General features: G+C 40.2%; 1 protein-coding gene across 5 annotated transcripts in view; it reads right to left on the reverse strand.

The window, feature by feature from the left end:
* Window positions 1-1396: 1396 nt before the first annotated feature.
* The window catches only part of LOC120568640 (epidermal retinol dehydrogenase 2-like), a 42276-nt gene continuing 22360 nt past the window's right edge, over window positions 1397-21312 (reverse strand). For 3 of the 5 annotated variants that reach the window (XM_039816281.1, XM_039816283.1, XM_039816282.1), the window contains 3 exons: window positions 19470-19614; window positions 14316-14441; window positions 5397-5967 (listed from right to left, as the gene is read on the reverse strand). In XM_039816281.1, the coding sequence (XP_039672215.1) occupies window positions 5865-5967; window positions 14316-14441; window positions 19470-19614 (374 nt within the window). In that variant the 3' untranslated portion in view covers window positions 5397-5864. Of the gene's footprint in view, window positions 3193-5396; window positions 5968-13850; window positions 13967-14315; window positions 14442-19469; window positions 19615-21312 lie in introns of those variants that run through there. The other 2 variants (XM_039816284.1, XM_039816285.1) reach the window with 2 other exon arrangements.

The following is a 21312-nucleotide window of genomic DNA, read 5'->3' on the forward strand; positions in this document are numbered from 1 at the left end:
GAGACTATCACAGAGCAGGTGCATTTATACGGAGACTTGATTACACACAGCTGGATTCTATTTATCATCATTAGTCATTTAGGTCAACATTGGATCATTCAGAGATCCTCACTGAACTTCTGGAGAGAGTTTGCTGCACTGAAAGTAAAGGGGCTGAATAATTTTGCACGCCCACTTTTTCAGTTTTTTATTTGTTAAAAAAGTTTGAAATAGCCAATGAATTTCGTTCCACTTCATAATTGGGACCCACTTGTTGTTGATTCTTCACAAAAAATTACAGTTTTATATCTTTATGTTTGAGGCCTGAAATGTGGCAAAAGGTCGAAACGTTCAAGGGGGCCGAATACTTTCGCAAGGCACTGTATATGTAAGGAGATAACATAGGCACAGGCTAATTATTGATCACTAAAATGCTAGTTAACATAATTAATTAATTAAACTTAAACAGCTAATGTAAGTCCAAACTGTCTGCGAGCTTCTCCTGTACTGTACGGTAATTTCTCTACTGTCGCGTGATTATGACACAATCGTTAGCCTATTTTTACAAAAACGTCTGCTACAGAGCCATAACGTGAGGTACAAGGTAATGGAGCCTTTTATACATTGTCGTGTTTCTTTAGAAATAAACAATGGACAAATAGAGTCTTTAAACGCTTCAGATGTAAAGTTATTCGCTGTCAAAGTGACGCCAAAATGAATGGCAGTCAATGGAATGCTAAAGGGAGGTGATGGCTCGTTAGCATCAAAATGGCGCCATAGGAGCGTTTCCGAGGAGAAGCTTACCCCCTTGAACGTGACCAATAAGTAAAATAAAGTCATGTAATGTAAAAAAAAAGTTGGAAAGTTGGAACAACAGGTTGGACATTTTCGAAATAGAAGACTTTGCTGTACAGGAAGGTTTGCTAATAAATTCACAAAACACACTGGGGTGACGTCTATTCTCTGGTCCCGTGAGTGCAAACTTAATAACGAAAGAACTGAAGTTAAATGCATACTACTGACATTCTGAAGTGGATTTAATACAAGGTTTGGTTTAGCCACTTCATGGGCTTTGTGCCTTCGTTGTGATCGTGCAGTATGGAATACTGAAGTTAAATGACGTTTATCAGGGAAAACAGTCACTCAATGCACCAGTAGTCTATACTTCAAACTCATATTCTTAGCATTATAGTGTAAATGACACTATCAAATTGTAAATTATTTTTTGTGTGTGTGTGTGTGAGAGAAAGGGGGGTGACGTTGCAGTTATACATTCAGCTACCAAGGCTCTCCGTCCATTTTTATCATTCAGCGGTGAATTGAATGAAGGCTTTACACTCCTCAGATAAGGGGATGGGACTGTAAGGGAACTCGCTATAGTCATGATGCTGAACAAGACACTCAAAACACAGAAATCAAACATTAAAATGTGAATTTATTGATCAGAATTTTCACTTCCAGGTAGTTTGCACTTAAAAGTTCTTAAAACATGACGTGTAGTAAAATGTACCTTAAGATACATTTCTCTAAACTCCTGACATTACTATCTTTCTTTAGCACTCATTGAACGGTTAGAATGTTTGTGACAACAGGTGCATAATATCTCCTAATGAAGATAGATCAGTAAAGGTGACCGTTACATAAGTTGTGTTCCATATAAAAAAAATATCAAATAACACACATTCAAATGATGGCAATCCATTACACATTACATATTAATAATGGCACTGTTAAATGAAAACTAATGAGTGGATTGGATGAGTGATTTGTATTATAATCTTTATAATATAACCATTACAGACTGAGGCTTGTGTGGTAGTAAATGTGCTTAATAAGTGTAATGACTGAGTGCAAATACATGCATATTACTTCAAAAAAGACTTCTGAGAATGTTTTCATCCACAGGAGACATGCACAGACTGTATACAAGCCCCCTATGATGCCTCCATCCACAACATTTTGGAACGTTAAAGCACAGCTGGGAGTGTTGCTAGGAAACCATCGAGTAAACTAGCTGAAACGAGGGATAAAGGGCCGACGTTCACCTTACTCACTGAAGATGACAAGCCTTCTTGTGCTTAAGACCACCGCACAAGTATAAAGATGTTTAGATTTCATATTTTTGTGCTCATCTCGAGGCTTTCATCAATATATGGAAACAAAAAGAAAAGTAGAGGTCTCCTCTCACACTCCAGCTAGCTGTAGCATGCTAGTACGCGCTGCTACAGTGCTAGCTAATTACAGCTATGTCTTAACAGTCCGTACATTTGCTGTTTGCAAAAAAAAAAAATACTTCAAAAACAAACAAGCTTTCAAACTCAACACGAGGAGAAAATAGCTTTTTGTTCAGTCTGAACACACAAGAGCTTCAGGTGGTCCAAAGTTTACAAGGTGAGGTATCACATAGTAGGGGTCACTGTTCCTGAGTATGAGCATTTGCTTTTTTTTAATGGGAAATGATTTAGACTGAAAAACCCTGAGCCAGATTAACAACAAAAGTGTGCCCAAAACACTTTAGAGATGATTATTATGGCTCCATTCGCAACAGTGCTAACATATCAGAATAAAGCAGTGTCAGCATTTTGTATTGCTTCCATTTGTGTTGAAGCAATTGTAGCTGTGGCTCCAACCACACCACAATATTACAAATTTACAGAACGGACATTCAAATCAAACATGGCATTTGACTTTGAGCCCTGTTATTATAGGAAATGTTTGACTTGGCTGTTTGTGGACTGATGATACATCATTACATCATCATGATTGGTCCTCAAGAAGTATTAGAATGCAACAACACTAGCTGGCTGAATTTAGGAGGCCATTATGAGCACACAATTACAAACTGTTATTAATAAGATTACAATTAAAATTGTACTAATGATCATGCCATTTAAAAACAGGTACGTTAAGGATATTAAGGATTAAAACAGAGAGATATAAAGAGACTAACGGGCATTCAATGCTTCAATACATGAACCATTGAAATGAGAGGAGCAATCAAGTCCAACCTTCACGACTACTGTTCTGTCTTATTACACCAATACACAATAGGTAGATAGCTTTAATATTTGCATGTCTCCTTCCATATTACTCATCCTTAACTTCTCTTTCTTCATTTACTCCTGTTTTGTGGAGCGTCCCCTGAATGTGTCCATGAGGTTGAAGGCTCCCAGGTACTGGCCCAGCATAATGCCCTGCTTCATGGGGAGGACGCTGCGGAGAGAAACACAACAAAGAAATCAGCTAGCCATCGACACCTTTTGGCTGGTCCTCATGTCTGAGTTACATTTAAAAACAACTGTAAGTGTGAGAGGGAGAAAAGATGCAGCCCAGTTTAGTGTTGAAAAGGCAGCACAGTAAGATCAGGCCTGTACTGTATCTCTTAAGATTCCAGGCCTCAATCGGTAGGCATTTTGTATTTACATTTAATGTGAATAAAATGCAAATAAAAATTTTTTTTTACTTTTTATTTCCCTTGCTCAGTCAAATTCTGTTTCAACAGATTCACTTAAAATATCAGTAAAAAAATATATAAAAATAAAAGATCAGGTAAAGAGGCAGAAAGATTGTGCTTAGACTGGATGTTGAAGAGACGGTGTGACTGTAAAGTCTTTCATTGGCTAGCTGTTAGCCAATCAGAGTCAAGCAGCTTAGCTCGTTGAATATTAATGAGAACTGGCACAAATCGAGCTGATTCTTCTGGCAGGCTTTCTATACCACACTACATTGGCTTGATACAAGGTAACCAAGGCATTTTTTCCACAAAAAATGTTACAGAGTCCATGATAGAACTTCAGACATTACCACAAAGTAATGAAATACGTGTTGGCAGGGCACCTTCAACAAATGACAGAAAAATGAGAATGCATCCCCCAAGTGGATAGCTCTGGAGGGAGGTAACATGAAAATGTTACAAAACCGTATTTGGATTTTCAAGTTAGCCCAAATATTCCATCCATAGATTTGTCCATTAATTCAATTTTATGTTCAGAAAATATTGATGTCACAAGGATGCCCACTCCAATCAATAGGTGCTCTCACATGTATTCTTTTATTTCCAAACCATACACACCCCTCAATGCCTATACTGCTCTCTCCCCCCAGGTGAGTTTCATTCACAGAAATATCCAGTGATTGTGCCCAGTGATTGCAGAACATCTGCTCTGAGCTCGTAAATACAGACTATCCAGAATCAGAAATTAGAATCACAAAAAAAGATTTACTGCCAGGTAAGTAGCACTTACTAAGAATTTGAAGTGGATCCTTGTTCCACACCTCTCCTTTATTTTTTTCCAGCCTATCCCCTATCCTTAGCCAGTATTTCACTGCCTTGAAAATTGATCAATCTTCTCCAGTATGCTTTTCATGTTTTCCGGTTGTAACCCATATATTATGAATGATGCTACTGGGTCAAACCGTGAGACGACCTTTCCTCCAGTTAGCTTTTCCTCCATTGGCATGGTTTGTTTTCCAGTTAGCCTAATAGCTGGTTTGCATTGAGAGATGATCTTATGGAAAGTACCCCATGCCAATCTCTAGGTATGGTGAAGGGTATGTGATGATGTGGGGCTATTTTAATTCCAAAGGCCAAGGGAACTTTATCAGGATGCATAGTATCCTGGATCCATGAAATAACTGGCCTTTAAAAATAAAAATCTGCCTGCCTCCACTCACTTTTGTTGCCAGCAGTTTAGACATGAATGGCTGTGTGTTGCGTTATTGTGAGGGGACAGGACATTTACACGGTTATACAAGCTGTACACTAAATACTTTACCTTGTAGCAAAGTGTAATTTCTTCAGTGTTGTCCCAAAGATATAATTAAATATTTACTAAAATGTGAGGGGTGTACTCACTTTTGTGAGATACTGTACATAGGCTAAGACGTAAGCGCTGCGTTGAGCCTCCGCAGAACCATAAATCACACCTTAAGCTCTTTCCATGCCAAACAGCGGACAGCTCTATTGTTTGATAGTGTTGGGGACACTGAGGCCGTTTCAAATGTCTCTTCATGCCCTTATATGGAACGGATCCAGGGGATAAAACAGCTGGATCAGGATTTTTATAAATAGATTTTTAACTGTTTAACCTCCTTAAAACTATATTTTGACTTTAACAGTCAATCAACGTTGCGGGCATCGGAACTGGATACATGTGCATACAATTCTACAATAAAAAAAATTATTTTGCGACCTGACCTCCGTGCGCTCCTCCTCAGCCGGTCTCCTGACCATCCCGAGCTCACGCCTCAGCACCCTGGGTGCTGCACTGCTCCCAGGCTCTGGACCGCTCTGTTGTCATTTTTTAATGCATTGAAACCGTGGGTGTCCTAAAGGCACCCCTAAAATAAAAATGTCTCATAGTTCCAAACCCTACTTGTGTGAGCTTTGGCTTTATTATGAACACACATAATTCAGATTCATGACAAAAATCATCAAGCTTTATTAAACAGTTTCAATATCTGCATTTGCAGGGACAATTGACCAACAGGGCATTTCAGTGCCTAAGTCTTTGTTTACTCAAAGTTACTCAATTGATATTGGATATAAAAAAAAAATAACATTTATATTTCAACAAAACATGTACAAGCTGTGTGCCAAGTCCTGATGATATGACCTGGAGATACTCTACAGACACATAGCTGACTGGACAGTATCTTTGAATATGCAAGCTTTAACGCTCTGAAAATCATCATCAGGAACCTGCAGAAACAAAAACTTGAGCAACCGTCTTGTCTTTTGATGACATTACAAACAGGTTTAGTTGTGCCTCTGGGTAACAGGGAGAGTGGATTTGACTGAATGCACACTAAACTGCCAGAGGCCAAAGAAAAAGCTTGCCCCAACTGTGTTCTACAGTGACAACAAATGTCATGTTGAATGCGTGCTAGTGCAGTTTGTAGGGCAGACTGGTGTTAGTGTGGCAGTCTACTTGGACTGATGATCCCAGGTAAGTGCCAAGGAGGGAGGCCTGCTTCCACTGCACAACACTAAAGAGGATGATGGAGGGACAGGATGAGGGCAGGGAACAAGTATATAACACATTCATCTACTTCTGCTGCTTTCACAGCTGCAGGCAGTTGTGGTGTCTCGGTCTCTATCAGACTGGTACCTTTTATTTTCTGCCACGGGTAATGCTTGTGCTAGTTTTTCTGAAAATTACTATAAAAAAAAGTGATCGGCGCAAAATGATCCTAAAGGGTTAATAACACATGATTACCAAGTTGACCGTTATCTGGGATGTGTTTTCATGCTAATCGAATGTGACCAGTTTTAGCTCAAACCGCAAATTAGCTTATAACACTAGTTGTCAGGGCACGGGTAAAGTAAAAAGGAAATCACTATTTCTACACCACTAACAAGGCTCAAAATAGCACCACAATTCCATGGTAGCATAATGAGAGTCCCTACATGTAAAAGTGAAGTATTGAGAACTTTGTAAGTATACAGACAGTTTATTAAAAAGATAGATTATAAAGACAATACCGTTCACGTATACATGCGGGCGCCATCTTGGGAAAGCAGTCACGACCAGTCGAACAACGAATTGTCTTTCTAAACTATCTTTTTGAGCCTTGTTAGTGGTGTAGAAATAGGGATTCCTTTTTACTTTACCCGTGCCCCGACAACTAGCGTTATAAGCTAATTAGCGGTTTGAGCTAACACTGGTCGTATTCGATTAGCATGAAAACATATCCCAGAGAATGGTCGAACTCGGACACGCGTGTTATTAACCCCTAGGTGCATTTTGCGCCGGAATTGTCCTTTAAAGCTTTAGTGCGTAACTTTTTTATATCAATTAGAAAATGGTGTCATATGACGACTTTCGCACGCAGAAACTCAAGTCAAGATAATGACCTCTTCTGAAGAGTCCATCATGTTTTTTTTTTTTTTTTATATAAATCATCCGTATCCTCCTTGGTTACAAGCAATTGCGCAATTACGGAAGACTTGTCATGTGGATGCAACAACAGTGTTGTTGTTATTACTTCGAGTTCTTCATGGGGGGGGGGACACGACAAAAACTACTCGCTATAGCTTTAAGAAGAAAATCACATTTCTCATACAGCCTCTAGAGGACTTTGGTTTCTGTCTGGCTTCTCAGTATCTCATGTCTTTTCACTTCATGATTGACGATAAACATTTGTCCCGTCTGAATACTTTAGCTGATTTTGCACCTAAAAACATGGTTCCCATGCAGTTTACAGGCCAGCGGAGGCTGAACCTGTTCCCAGAGATGACACCTGTAAAATGTGACAACTTAAGCAGGATGCAGGGAACTGGAAACATTCACCAGATGACCTGAGTGATGGGTTTATATTTCATATTTGGTCTAGATGGAAACCAAATATGCATGTAATGTACCATAGATATGCATGGTGCCCTGGGTACGAAGCCTAAGAACTTCCCCTCATGTTTCTCTATCCAAACATTGGTTTTCTTCATGATGAACATTACAGTGTCACTGAGCTGCTAGTGCAGCTATAGACTAAATCAATCTATCTAGTTTCTGTACCTAGGGCTACTTTGAATGCAGCAGTGATACTGCGTATTTACCGGGCCCACCACAGCCCACCTGATTGAGACTCGTCAGAACACTTTCTACTGAGAGTCACTTTGGCAGCACCAATTGCTACGCATTTCTCCAATGAGTGATCTAAAGAATCCTTACAGATATTTCCCATTATATTAATGGGACACAAATATCAAAGCTGTGAACAAGATTTACAACGTGAAGCAGGGACGGACTGGGATCAAAAATCGGCCCTGGCTTTTTGGGCCAGACAAATACCACCCGTCCTTGTGCTCCACTGAATACCAAGTCCTACTCCTTAAAACTACTAACGCCATGTAATGAGTAAGCAAGAATCAGTGAGAGTTGACACAAAAAAAAAAGTGCCATTTATTAATACAATAAAACGGTATAGACTACTCCTCATGAATTTTAAAAGACTCAGATCCACTACACATACGGGATTCTTACTGTGATTATCAAAATAATGTTTTCACAATAATACAACGGATCATCATCATATATTAAAAAAAAAAACTTTTACTAAGCCAGGAAGATATAAAAGAACTAGCTTAAAGGTCAACTGATTCTTGTTAACTAGCTGCTCCGACCTTTTGTAACACTGACGTTATGGCTTTCGTAGGTTAGGTAACTAGCCTAGCCTACACCTGCGCACTTAGCCAAATTAATGCAATCATACAGTATAGCAGTGGTGTATCCAGAAATAGTATTTTGGGCGGGCCAGTACAAAAGTGAGTGGGCCATTTTCAAAAAGACGTAGAAGTAGCAAAAAGGACAAACTGAAAAAAACAGCAACAATTTTACCTTACAACATATACTGCATTACAACGACAATAGCAGTACTGTCTAAAACATGCTCTACCAACAAAGCTCAGTTTAAAAAGTTTGTACACAATGATATAGACAAAAACCTGTCGATTTTAACCTATTCAGGCTAAAATATATTTGGACCGGCAGAACCAGCAGCATTGGCTTTGCATAGCACTGTTATAAAAGTAACCATTTCATTGCACAAAGTGGCAACTAAACATGAGCTCAAACAGCAGAGAAGGCGTTTACATACTGCTTGACATACAGTGGGGCAAAAAAGTATTTAGTCAGCCACCAATTGTGCAAGTTCACCCACTTAAAAAGATCCAGAAAATCACAGGTAGGATTTTTAATGAATTTATTTGCAAATTATGGTGGAAAATAAGTATTTGGTTAATAACAAAAGTTAATCTCAATACTTTGTTATATACCCTTTGTTGGCAATGACAGAGGTCAAACGTTTTCTGTAAGTCTTCACAAGGTTTTCACACACTGTTGCTGGTATTTTGGCCCATTCTTCCATGTAGATCTCCTCTAGAGCAGTGATGTTTTGGGGCTGTCACTGGGCAACACAGACTTTCAACTCCCTCCAAAGATTTGCTATGGGGTTGAGATCTGGAGACTGGCTAGGCCACTCCAGGACCTTGAAATGCTTCTTACGATGCCACTCCTTCATTGCCCAGGCGGTGTGTTTGGGATCATTGTCATGCTGAAAGACCAAGCCACGTTTTATCGTCAATGCCCTTGCTGATGGAAGGAGGTTTTCACTCAAAACCTCACGATACATGGCCCCATTCATTCTTTCCTTTACACAGATCAGTCGTCCTGGTCCCTTTGCAGAAAAACAGCCCCAAAGCATGATGTTTCCACCCCATGCTTTACAGTAGGTATGGTGTTCTTTGGATGCAACTCAGCATTCTTTCTCCTCCAAACACGACAAGTTGAGTTTTTACCAAAAAGTTCTATTTTGGTTTCATCTGATTTTGGTTTCATCTGACATTCTCCCAATCCTCTTCTGGATCATCCAAATGCTCTCTAGCAAACTTCAGACGGGCCTTGACATGTACTGGCTTAAGCAGGGGGACAAGTCTGGCACTGCAGGATTTGAGTCCCTGGCGGCATGGTGTGTTACTGATGGTAGCCTTTGTTACTTTGGTCCCAGCTCTCTGCAGGTCATTCACTAGGTCCCCCCGTGTGGTTCTGGGATTTTTGCTCACCGTTCTTGTGATCGTTCTTGTGATCATTTTGACCGCACGGGTCACGGGGTGAGATCGAGGGAGATTATCAGTGGTCTTGTATGTCTTCCATTTCCTAATAATTGCTCCCACAGTTGATTTCTTCACACCAAGCTGCTTACCTATTGCAGATTCAGTCTTCCCAGCCTGGTGCAGGTCTACAATTTTGTTTCTGGTGTCCTTTGACAGCTCTTTGGTCTTGGCCATAGTGGAGTTTGGAGTGTGACTGTTTGAGGTTGTGGACAGGTGTCTTTTATACTGATAACAAGTTCAAACAAGTACCATTAATACAGGTAACGAGTGGAGGACAGAGGAGCCTCTTAAAGAAGAAGTTAAATGTCTGTGAGAGCCAGAAATCTTGCTTGTTTGTAGATGACCAAATACTTATTTTACCGTGGAATTTACCAATAAATTCATTAAAAATCCTACAATGTGATTTTCTGGATTTTATTTTCTCATTTTGTCTCTCATAGTTGAAGTGTACCTATGATGAAAATTACAGGCCTCTCTCATCTTTTTAAGTGGGAGAACTTGCACAATTTGTGGCTGACTAAATACTTTTTTGCCCCATTGTGGAATAGCCTACATCAGACAGAAATCGCTAATGTAACATATCCTTTGTGCATTCATAACAGCACTGTTGCTTCAGGACTATGGTCAGATCATGAGCAGCAAATGCACTACCAGCAGTAAAAGAAAATCAAAGAATGAAAACTTCCAGCCAAGCAGTTTGAATTACAAAAGATATTTAAGGAAAAGTGGCCAGCAAGTCGCCAAATCTTAGACAGTGTATCGAGTCCACGGCAGTGACAGGGTCAAAGAAAACTAAAAACTACATCACTCGTTATCTTCTTATTTAAAGGTCCTATGACATGGTGCTCTTTGGATGCTTTTATATAGGCCTTAGTGGTCCCCTAATACTGTATCTGGTCCCCTTGACCAACTGCCACTTAGCTCATTTGAAAGCCATGATGTCTCTCTCTCTCATGGGTGGGCCAAATTTTCTGGGCGGGCAAAGCAGAGAAAGGGGAGGCAACCTTGCTCCTTATGACCTCATAAGGAGAAGATTCCAGATCGGTCCATCTGAGCTTTCATTTTCTCAAAAGGCAGAGCAGGATACCCAGGGCTCTGTTTACACCTATCACCATTTCTAGCCACTGGGGGACCATAGGCAGGCTGGGGGAATGCATATTAATGTTAAAAACAAATTCATGCCATGGGACCTTTAATGTGGGCAAAACACAAACGCATTTCAGCTAGAAGCCTTCATCAGTGTTCACCATTTCTTACTAAATAAGAAGGTTACTAATAAGAAGCAAGCAAATAATAACGCAAGAAGCATGAAACATGTTTGACTTAATGTTACCTCTGTGAGGGCCAGCACTCAAACAAACTGCTCTCTCTCTGATGGGCTGTCAGCTCCGCTGGGGAAATGTCAGCACATGCTGCAGAAAAGCTCGTCCTTATTTACACTGTATTCCATCTAAGAAAACTGTCCATACCACTTTAAAGAGAAGCCATTGTTGTTAGGGTAACTTTTAACAGCACATTGCTTAACACATCCATGGTACATTATCTAAAAAGCCAGCTAGCTAACGTTAGGTGCTGAAGACAGCCCGGAGAGTCTGCCTGTTGTTACCACACCAACCAACTATGTTCCAAAGGCTTCCTAATTGTTTGATCCCTGAACGTATTTTGATCAAACTTGGCTGGATGGGCCAGTGAGTAAAGTGGGCGGAGCAGTGGAACCCTGGCCCATTACTAACTATGTGACTGCAGTATAGCATGCCTACTTCTTTTATTCTTGTAGTGTTATCATCAACAGTTTGTCCACCACTTGTTTTTGGCTCAGTTTTATCAAGGGGCCAAGTGTTTTAAGGGGGAGTTCTGCTTAGCACAGGTTCTACCCTCACTCCCTCATCTCTGTCCCTCTCCTCCTGAGTCTCCTCCTCACTGTGCGTGCCACTGCCGCCGACACAGCCACCATTATCATCAGTCACAGGAGCTGATGGTCCTGCTGCTGCCGAAAACATGTCTGTCAATTTGACACATTTGGCAGCGTCTGCCTGAAGGGCCTGTTTCTGTTTCTCACACAGCTTCTCTGCACCTCCTTTGCATTTCTTCTCCATGATCTCTATCACTATTCTAGCCTGGCAGGTGCACACTGAAACTGCAAGCAGGCAGAAATCCCAAAGAGGGTGCCGTTTAAAGATATGATTGGGCCATTCCAGTGTCAGTTAAGAAAACAACCAATGGGCCGCTGAGCTACGTGTTTCATGGGTCATGGTCTGTCAGAAAAAAAGAAACCTAGCCTATGTGATATTTTTGACTAAAGTGTTTTGGGCCAGCCCAGTGTCATTGCAAAATAATGGGCCGCCGATCTAGGCCTACCACTTTTATGGGCCGGTTCATGGACCAGACAAGTGTTTTTTAAGTGTCGGCGGTCGGCCCAAAAAGCATGTCGGCCCTCCGAGAAAGTGCCCGGTATGCCAGATGGCCAGTCCGCCCTTGACCTGATGGCCAAATGCTTCAGAGCACCTGCTGTAGTCAGGCTGACCTCTGACCCTTCATGTGACTCACAGCCAAGCAAGGCTATTACACAAGAACATACCAGTCAGTACTATACTGTCACTATGGCACAACCATCAGTAATATCGCTCTAATCATATAACCACTATCACAACTATCCAACACTAGCACTAGCTGCAACTAACGATTATCGTCATCGTGGATTCATGTGTGGATTTTTTTCTGGATTAATGGATTAGTCTTTAAAATGTCAAAAAATGGTTTTCCCAAAGCCCAAGATGACATCCTCAAATGTCTTGTTTTGTCCACAACTCAAATATATTCAGTTTACTGTCACAGAGGAGTGAAGAAACTAGAAAATATTCACATTTAACAAGCTGACATCACATATATTTTCTTTCATAAAGAATTACTTAAACCAATTAATTGTTTTCGCAGCTCTATATGAAGCTGCCAATCAGATTATTTACTCATTAATCCAAGGTGCCTGTGTGCAAAACCAGATTGTTCAGGCCAACTTTAAATCAACCACCCCACCTCGACCGAGGACTATAGCCGACTCCAGCGCTGAGAATGGTTACAAAGGTAAGTTAAGCCCTGGGACTCACTTAAATGTCCAACTGTCGTGTGGCCAGGTTAGCTCAGTTGGTAGAGCAGGCGCACATATATAGAGAAGTATGCCTCGACGCAGAAGGTCCAGGGTTTCGAGTCCGACCTAGACGAGCTTCCTGCATGTCTTCCCCCTCTCCCTCCCCTTTCATATCTGGCTGTCTCACGGAACTCACTACATTGACATCTATCAACATTACTGAGTCTCCAAACTATACGCCATTACAAACCGCCTATAGAACCAAATCATAACCTGCGTTCGGTAAGCGCCATCTTTCTGAGGTCAAAGTATGGCTAACACTTTATTTGAAAGGGTGTGTATAAGACTGACATGACACAGTCATTATTATGACATGACACCTGTCATCTCTGGGTTATGACAACTTGACATTAAACAAGACAAAACAACCTGTCAATGTCTTTGTAACAACAACTTGACATTAACCTAGATAACCCAAACTGTCATAAATATGTCATGACAGGCCCAATTATCAAACTTTAATAAACTATTGTATAATGTGTTAACATTACATTAAACGGTCATGAAGAGGACGTTTTTTACATTGGCTGTCATGAGAGCATTATAAGTGTGTCATGAATGTACTACCAACTAGTTGTCAATTTCCCGTCCAGCGCCTGTGTCGTTTTAATAGCAAATTCACCTGCGCCCATGGGCTTGCTGGTCTTACAGGGAGGTGGGTTCAGGTGAATTCTTGGTGTATTGCTATCTTGAGGCAGTGGGAAGTAATTGTGCCATTAGCCTCTTTCCGACCAAGTAGTTTTCATTTTTATTTTTAACAGCAAATTAGTCAAATGCCCTGAATGTGTTCTACATTATCCCTATGCGTAGCCCACACACAGCAACTTTTATAGTACGACAGAAAGTGTGGTTAGTTTCACTTCTATACCTACATACCTTGGTGTGATTGTAAGTGATAATGATGCATGTGAGTGAATATAGGCCTGCAAATTAGTTTCTGTGTCCCATTCAGACGTTAATCTGCGCTGCTTCTGGTAAAATAAAGGGGTTGGTGTAAAACAACACCAAAACCCATAGCAACCCATCTTTTTGGTTTTCTAAAGTTTATTCTGTTGTTATGTCAACATAGGAATGGGAAGAATAGGTATTCAGGAAAAATCCAAGCAGGAGAGAAACAGCAATAACAATGACAGAATAATTCCACTTTAAATCCCAACGTTAAATGGCCTGGGCTCTGGCTGTTGCAGTGGTAGTGATTATGACCTGTGATCCAGAAACTTTACATAACAGATCTGAAATCAAAAACATACAGATCGGTGAATGACAACATTTGGCTCTTTTTGAAACCTAATATTAACCTGCTGAGACCGAGCAGAGCTTTTGGCCATGTCTGTGTAACTGTGTTTCTGTGAGGACAGAAAGCTTTTAGAGTCTGACAATAGTGGTGATTGATATTTATCCATTAGTGTATGCCTATTAAAAATAACAGGCAGTAGACTTTAAGGCTTGACATAAAGGTTTATAAAGTAGAAATGATGGACATACTTTAGATCTAAAAGGCCGGCACTATTGACTCAGAGGATATGAACTACTCTGTAGAGAGAGGTTCTGTGGAAGAGAACAGAGAAGGTAGACACTAACTTCTTGAGAGCAGTGATGAGGTACATGCTCTTGGGCATCAGCAGGAAGACCTGGTCTGTGAGCACAGCATTGATGATCTTCTTGGCTACATAGTCTGGATCCAGGATTGGCAGCAGTCTTGGCCACCTGAAGAACACGAGAAAAAAGATTCAGAGAAAAAACCACGACTGCTAACAGCACTGAACCACTCACCAACAACTGTTGCGTTCCCAGTTTGCCCTGCGAGAGATGACTTGTGGCTCGGAATATCCCTGTAAAATGTAATTTCTTAACAATATGTAGAAGTTTACGGATTTTTCTCAGTGGAATATTCTTTCTGTGTGTGTGTGTGTGTGTGTGTGTGTGTGTGTGTGTGTGTGTGTGTGTGTGTGTGTGTGTGTGTGTGTACGTACCACGCTGAGATAAGACGCCATCACATAAGCATCTCGTTCTAAATGTCAGAGAAACACAGGGCATAGTCCCTGACCTGAGGCAAGTCAAACCAAACCAGAGTTCAAGCTGCCCTTCACTGTCCATGAACCAGTCAGCTCAGCTTTAACCACCCTGTATTGTGGAACCAACAACTGTGGTCCAGCTAACCCATAGACTGTATAAAAGAGCTGACTGCGTCTCCCATCTTCACCAGCTCATTTCATTTACGTTACGACTGCTCTGTCCGGGATTTTACACAAGATATATTGCTAACGTTATGTAGCTAAACATCGCTAAAGTAGCCTACAGCTCCGGCAACTCAACTCCTTGATCATAACAGAGTATAGTAAAAAACGTGTAGATTATCAAACAGACAATGGATGTTTGTTTCTGACTGCCGGTGTGAGAGAGAGAGAGAGAGAGAGAGAGAGAGAGAGAGAGAGAGAGAGAGAGAGAGAGAGAGAGAGATACACACATACATACATACCAGTGTGTTTTGCCCTCTGATTGTCACATGACTGTAAACTATGAATAGACTGCAGCAGAGCCTTTACTTGTCTAAGGCGATTGAAGAAGAGGGAGCTTTACATGAAAATGTCTAACTGGAGAAACGTTGAGATTCAGGAACTTCTGTCGGTAGACTATGTCGGGACTTAATTCTTCGGAAAATAGTCTGGAGTTCATATGTGAAAATGGCTCTAGAGAGCATCATTAGACCTGTAATTACAGCATGGTTTGACAACCTAACCGTGCAACTGAAAGCGGGCTTGCCACCATGTACAAAACAGATATAAGGGTAATAGGGAAGAAAGACTATGAGCCCATACAGAGTCTGTAAGGGCAGGCAGTCAACATCCCCTCTTCTCTAAATAACCTCTGCCATTAGGAAGAAATGCAAAAGTGCAGAGCAAACCTCTTTAAGGTCGTTAAGGTGGTTACAGCTACCAGGGGAACGATAAAGTGTGTGTGTTGGGACCAGAGAAAATGTGCATGCAGACCTGTCCATATTAGTAATGTAAAGCCGCAGTCCACATGTTTTATTTGACTTATTAGTAACACAAGTTGGCAACGTGCGATACCGAACCTGCATTACATTACCGGATCTGTATCACTTTACAAGCTACATGTATAGAACATGTTTATCTTTAAGTTACTGCAGGTCTGGTCTCTGTTATGATGCGGAATAAAGAAGAGACTTGAATACAGGTTAGTGAAAAAAATAAAGTGCTCCTTGCTTGAGATAATGTTAAATTATTAATGACTAATTACTAGGCGTGTACACAGTACAAAGATGTCACGTTTCAGTGCAATTTGGTACAGGGGATAAAAAACTAATGGAGGATCAGTTTCTTTACATTTATTTTGAACAGACAGTAGATAAAAAAAAAAAGAAAAATAAATCAAAGTACGACGTAATACTCTTGCTGGGGACTGAGGCAGCATTTTGCCCACTGGCATCTTTGATAAACTGTTATCATATAAAAAAATAAAAAAAAAAGGGAACATTTCAACACTGGGACTGTATAATGACCTCATCCACACAGTCTAAATCATTTAAATATTGAGCCATGGCACTGAAAATATTTTAGATCACATTAACCTTTAATTTCTATAGCCTACTCCAAAACCACAGAATCCCGGAAAGCCTTTCTCCCAACTCACGTTCCACTCTCCACACCGCTGTCTTCAGACAAGACGTCACCTCGTGAGATCGATAATGTTGTCAGACACTTTTAGTAACAATCTGAACCTGTCAGTGGCAAAAACAACCATTTTAAGTGGACAAAAATCGAGGGTGCATAATTATCCCATTAGGTTACATTGCAGCCCGGTTCACAGGTCACTGTCTTCAAGCTCAATACTGGACCAATTTAAAAAAAATGTTGCTCACATCAGTCTATTAGGTCTAATAGAATGATTAGTGTCTACACTAATGCATTGGGAAATGGGGTCCAGGTTGGAAAAAACAAACAAAAACTAAATACACACACAGCCACAATGGCACACTAATACATGTTTGCTGCTGGATGAGGATTTTGTTAACGATGAAATTAATGACAAAATGAATCGTACACAAACACGTTTGATGAACGCCCAGGCTTTTGGGCTCTCCAGCACGTAGTTTTGTTGCCAGCGGTTGCCACATTTCTTTGGCTGTTTATGTGTGTGAACACAATATAGTCCGTGCACCTCGCCTGGCATCACGGCGGTACCGAAAGTTGGAAGAAAGCATTTGAATTTGATTATGACTGTGTCAGATAAAAGCAAGTGCCTCGCAGTGGAAGGTGGTAAAATATGTGGAAAATTTCCTAAAGGGAAAAATCCCACAAATTTGAAACTACATTTGAGAAGCGTGCACAAGCAGGCTAACCTAACTTACCTTAACAAGGTAAAGGAGAACGCCAAGCCCCATTTCCCCAAAACAGAAGCTAACCCCATGTACATAAATGGTACAGGGCCAGGCAGCATGATGGAAACAACCGTAGGACAGAGAACACTACAGCAGGGCTTTCACCGGCGACCCGATAGCTGCTGGTTAGTAAATACACAGGAACACCAAAAGCTGGAGGAAGCATGGGTTAATATTAAGGGTGTCACGATTTCGATTTTAATTCGAAATCGCCCAAAATTAAGTCACAATCTCGAACTTCGAATTAAAAAATGGAATCGTCGATGCTGCCACGCCCCCATGTCGCGTCCGGTCGGCTTGTCAAGCGAAAAAAAAAAAAACACACATGTTGAAGTGCTGCAACTAGTCACCTCCTCTAATTTAGCTAGAGCCAGTCAAAAGATAGCATGGCAGATGCAGGAGACCCATCAACAGAACCGGAGTCCCCTCCTCTTTCACTGAAGTCGCCGGTGTGGAAGTATTTTGGATTTCCAGCGTTATGTTGACAACGTTTGCGTTGTCGGTCAGTGTAACGCTTATCAGTTCAATTTTCTAAGCACAAACGGACATTTGGAAAAACAGAAAAATGGGTTCAAATATCCAATTTTTCCTTTTTTTCCCACCTTGACAAATTAAAAAATTGGATCTTTAAACAGTTTTTCCAATTTTTGTTTTTTATTCAGAGGATCAGAAATTGAGAAAATTGCGTCTGAGCTCCAATTATTCAATACTGCAATGGTATTCTCTTCCTCTACTTTGCGGAATATGCAGGTCATTAACTGCATATGGACCAAAAATAAAATAAATAAACTGATAGACTTTGGGGTCAGAGGTGCTTGCAACTGATGGTTTTGAGTCGGGGGTGGGGCGTAGCTAGGCAGAACGAGGGAGAGAATACCATTGCAGTATTGAATAATTGGAGCCCAGACGCAATTTTGTAATTTTCTAAATAAAAACAGAAGATTGGAAAAACAATTTAAAGATCCAACTTTTTAATTTGTCAAGGCGGAAAAAAATGAAAAATTGGATATTGGAGCCTATTTTTCTGTTTTTCTTAATGTCCATTTGTGCTTAGAAAATTTAACTGATGAGCGTTACACTGACCGTTGTCGACAAAAAAGCCACAGTTTGCTCTGCTATTACCATATGCTCTGTACCATATTCTGTACCATATTCTTCCACTGGCAGCACGCCTAATATGGCAGCTGTATTCTCAGTTATGGGACAATCTGCAAGAAACAGGTTTGCTTATAAATCACTAAAATAGCAGCGACAGCACCGTTTGGCTTAATTATCGATGCCATGAGCATTGTGGCTAACACTTTTGTTACTTTTTTTGTGGACAAATCTTTTCGGCTGGGCTTTCTTTCGTTTTTTAAGATTATTTTTACCACATGCTTATAGTGGCATTGACAATGCATAAGCCTGAGTAGTGTAGTACATATTAATAACAGGCTGCATTTGAGCATTGAATCTTCGAATATTATTCGAATCATGGCATAGCAACCTGTGCTTTAAAAAAAACAAAAAAAAAACCAACAACCTTAGAATCAAAACTTTTATCGAAGATTTGGAGTATCGTAACAGTTAATATGTGTATTGATAGTGGGATGTCTACACAACTGTGTGAGTCGATTGACTTCAAAAAGTTCACCACTTTACTTCAACCAAAGTTCAAAACACCTGTTCATGTATGTCTTTTTTAGTCTGTTGGCTATTTAGGTTTTTTCCTGGAACACGTCAATTACACATTTTGCACTTACTGCAGCCTCTTGTGTAGACTGTTTACATATTTATGACCATATGTACATTTTATGTAACCTACTGGTGTTATTGTTGAATACATTGTGAATACATATTTCTAAAATTGTATGATGTTTTTGTTGACCTATTATTACACAATACTTTTTCTGACCTTTTTGAATCTTGCCCCTGACAAATAACCCATATTACAAAAAAAGACTAAAACTAATAAAAACTAAACTAAAACTAAGCATTTTCAAAAACTAAAAACTAATTAAAACTAAAGAAAAAGTCAAAACGAAATAAAAATAAAAACTAATGAAAAATGCAAAACTTATAATAACCTTGGTACTGTTACACCTGTACTACACTGGGATCTCTCCATGCATATAGTTTGGCATTTATTTGTCCAGTTTTGGAGATATTCTGAGGTTCCTGCCTCCACCCCAGTACAATATGACGAAAACATTTTGTTTCTACAAAATGCAACAAGACTAAGACATGATAACATAGCTTTTTATGGCTTCATGTGCTTTGAGCGTTAATAATATAAAATTACACCACTTGTAGGTCCTGTTGAAATAAAATAAAACAAAAAACAGTCAACTTACTTAGTTTGACACCCATTGAACATTCCAGTGTTGATGAAGTACGGGCACACAATGGTGGTCTTGACACCATCTTTCCCAGTTGCCAGCAGCTCCAGACCCACAGACTCTGCGAAACCTACTGCTGCAAACTTACTGGCACAGTAGTCTGCAGGGAGAAGAGGAGAGAAAAAAAAAACAGCAACATGTGAAAGGATGATCAGGGATCCACAGAACGAGACACCAACCAATCTGACATAAACCTTTACACCCACAGGACGACGATGATGATGTATAGACTTAAAACTATACCTTTAAATAGTAAATTCAATATATCCAGATCAATGCAGAGTAGAGGCTTTGTACTCCAACTGGAACTGCAGTGTCTTTTCGGAGCAATTGCGCAATAAATCCATTATTTTGAAATCTTATATTATATGAAGCGTAACAGTCATTAGGGAGTCTTTATTTGCCCAGAATACTATAGTATTTTTCTTTAATTGAATCGCGGAGAATCTAACCGATGTAGATGGTTAATGCATTTATATAAAGCTGTACGGCTTTAACTTTAATAAAGATAAGTTAAATGGGTCAGATCTCTCCTCTAAACCGAAAACAAACATAGTTAGAGTTATAGAGACTAGTGTTTCTGAACATCAATGACATTCAAAACAGTGATAACTGAAACAGATATACAACACACCATGCAGTGGGTTTAAAAATATGTATTGCAGACAAACCTAAGTAGCACACAGATAAGAACATATACACCACCAAAGTGAACATAAAAGAACTATAAAATATATACATGCATATGACACTTGTCAAAACCCATGCAATAGACATACACACACTTGCAGACAGTATCTTGGAAGTTTGTGATCATACTGTGTGGTGACATAACTGTAACCAAGTGGTGTCCCATTTCATAGTGGTATGTTTTCACCCCTAGCCCTTGCCACTTGGTTCAAGGGACAAGGGCTAGGGGGAAGGAGAAAGGGTTAGGGTTAAGGGGAGGAATGGGATTCAGCCTAAAGCTACAGATGATAGTTCCTGCTTTTTATACCCATCTACATATTATAAAATAAACTAATGTCCTCTATCATAAAACTTAATATAAAGACTGCAGACCTCTCTTCCTCTCTCTGCACTGTGGTTGGTGCTTAACTGAGAACTGAGCCCCCTAGCAAGCTACCTAGCTAACTAGCCAGCCAGCCAGCCAGCCAGTTACTGAAACGTAACCGCTCAATGTTTCATTCACACGCTCTTGTCACAGCGTAGGAAAGCACAGTGTTCTCGCCAGATGTGTGGCAACTTTGTTCGGCTCATTTTCTGTAACCACTCTGAAGACACAAAGCAGCATGAGTGATGGTAAGATGAAACATCGCCTGGAATGTAATGATGCTCATCACAGCCCTGTTTAGATTTGGCAGATGCGTAATACGCATCTTTATTGTCAGCATATCCACATCTAGTTTCATACATTCTTTTTTCCTTAGAATTATAAAGCTTTCCTGCTGTGTCTAATGGATATTGTTTTTAGTTAAAGGAGAATTCCTGAACCTTGATCGCTATATACTGTATCTCCGAGTACTGACGATAGGAAAAAAAACAAGTAAAATCGGTGCTAGCAAACTGGAGTTGCTGCAGCTACGTCCAGAGCTCCCAGTTAGCCAAAATGCCAGTTGTCGGGGCATCTTAAAAAGAGTGCCTTTGTGCCTCTTAACAGACACAAATGCAATTAAAATGTCTGTGCAACATGAACAGGGCCCTCACGTGATCCTGCCGGTAGCGATCAAGATTCAGGAAAAAAAAGAGAAAAAAAAAAAAAAAAAAAACAATCGGCCGGAATTCTCCTTTAACAAAT

Source organism: Perca fluviatilis, chromosome 11 (genome assembly GCF_010015445.1).
Source record: "Perca fluviatilis chromosome 11, GENO_Pfluv_1.0, whole genome shotgun sequence".
NCBI lineage: Eukaryota > Metazoa > Chordata > Actinopteri > Perciformes > Percidae > Perca > Perca fluviatilis.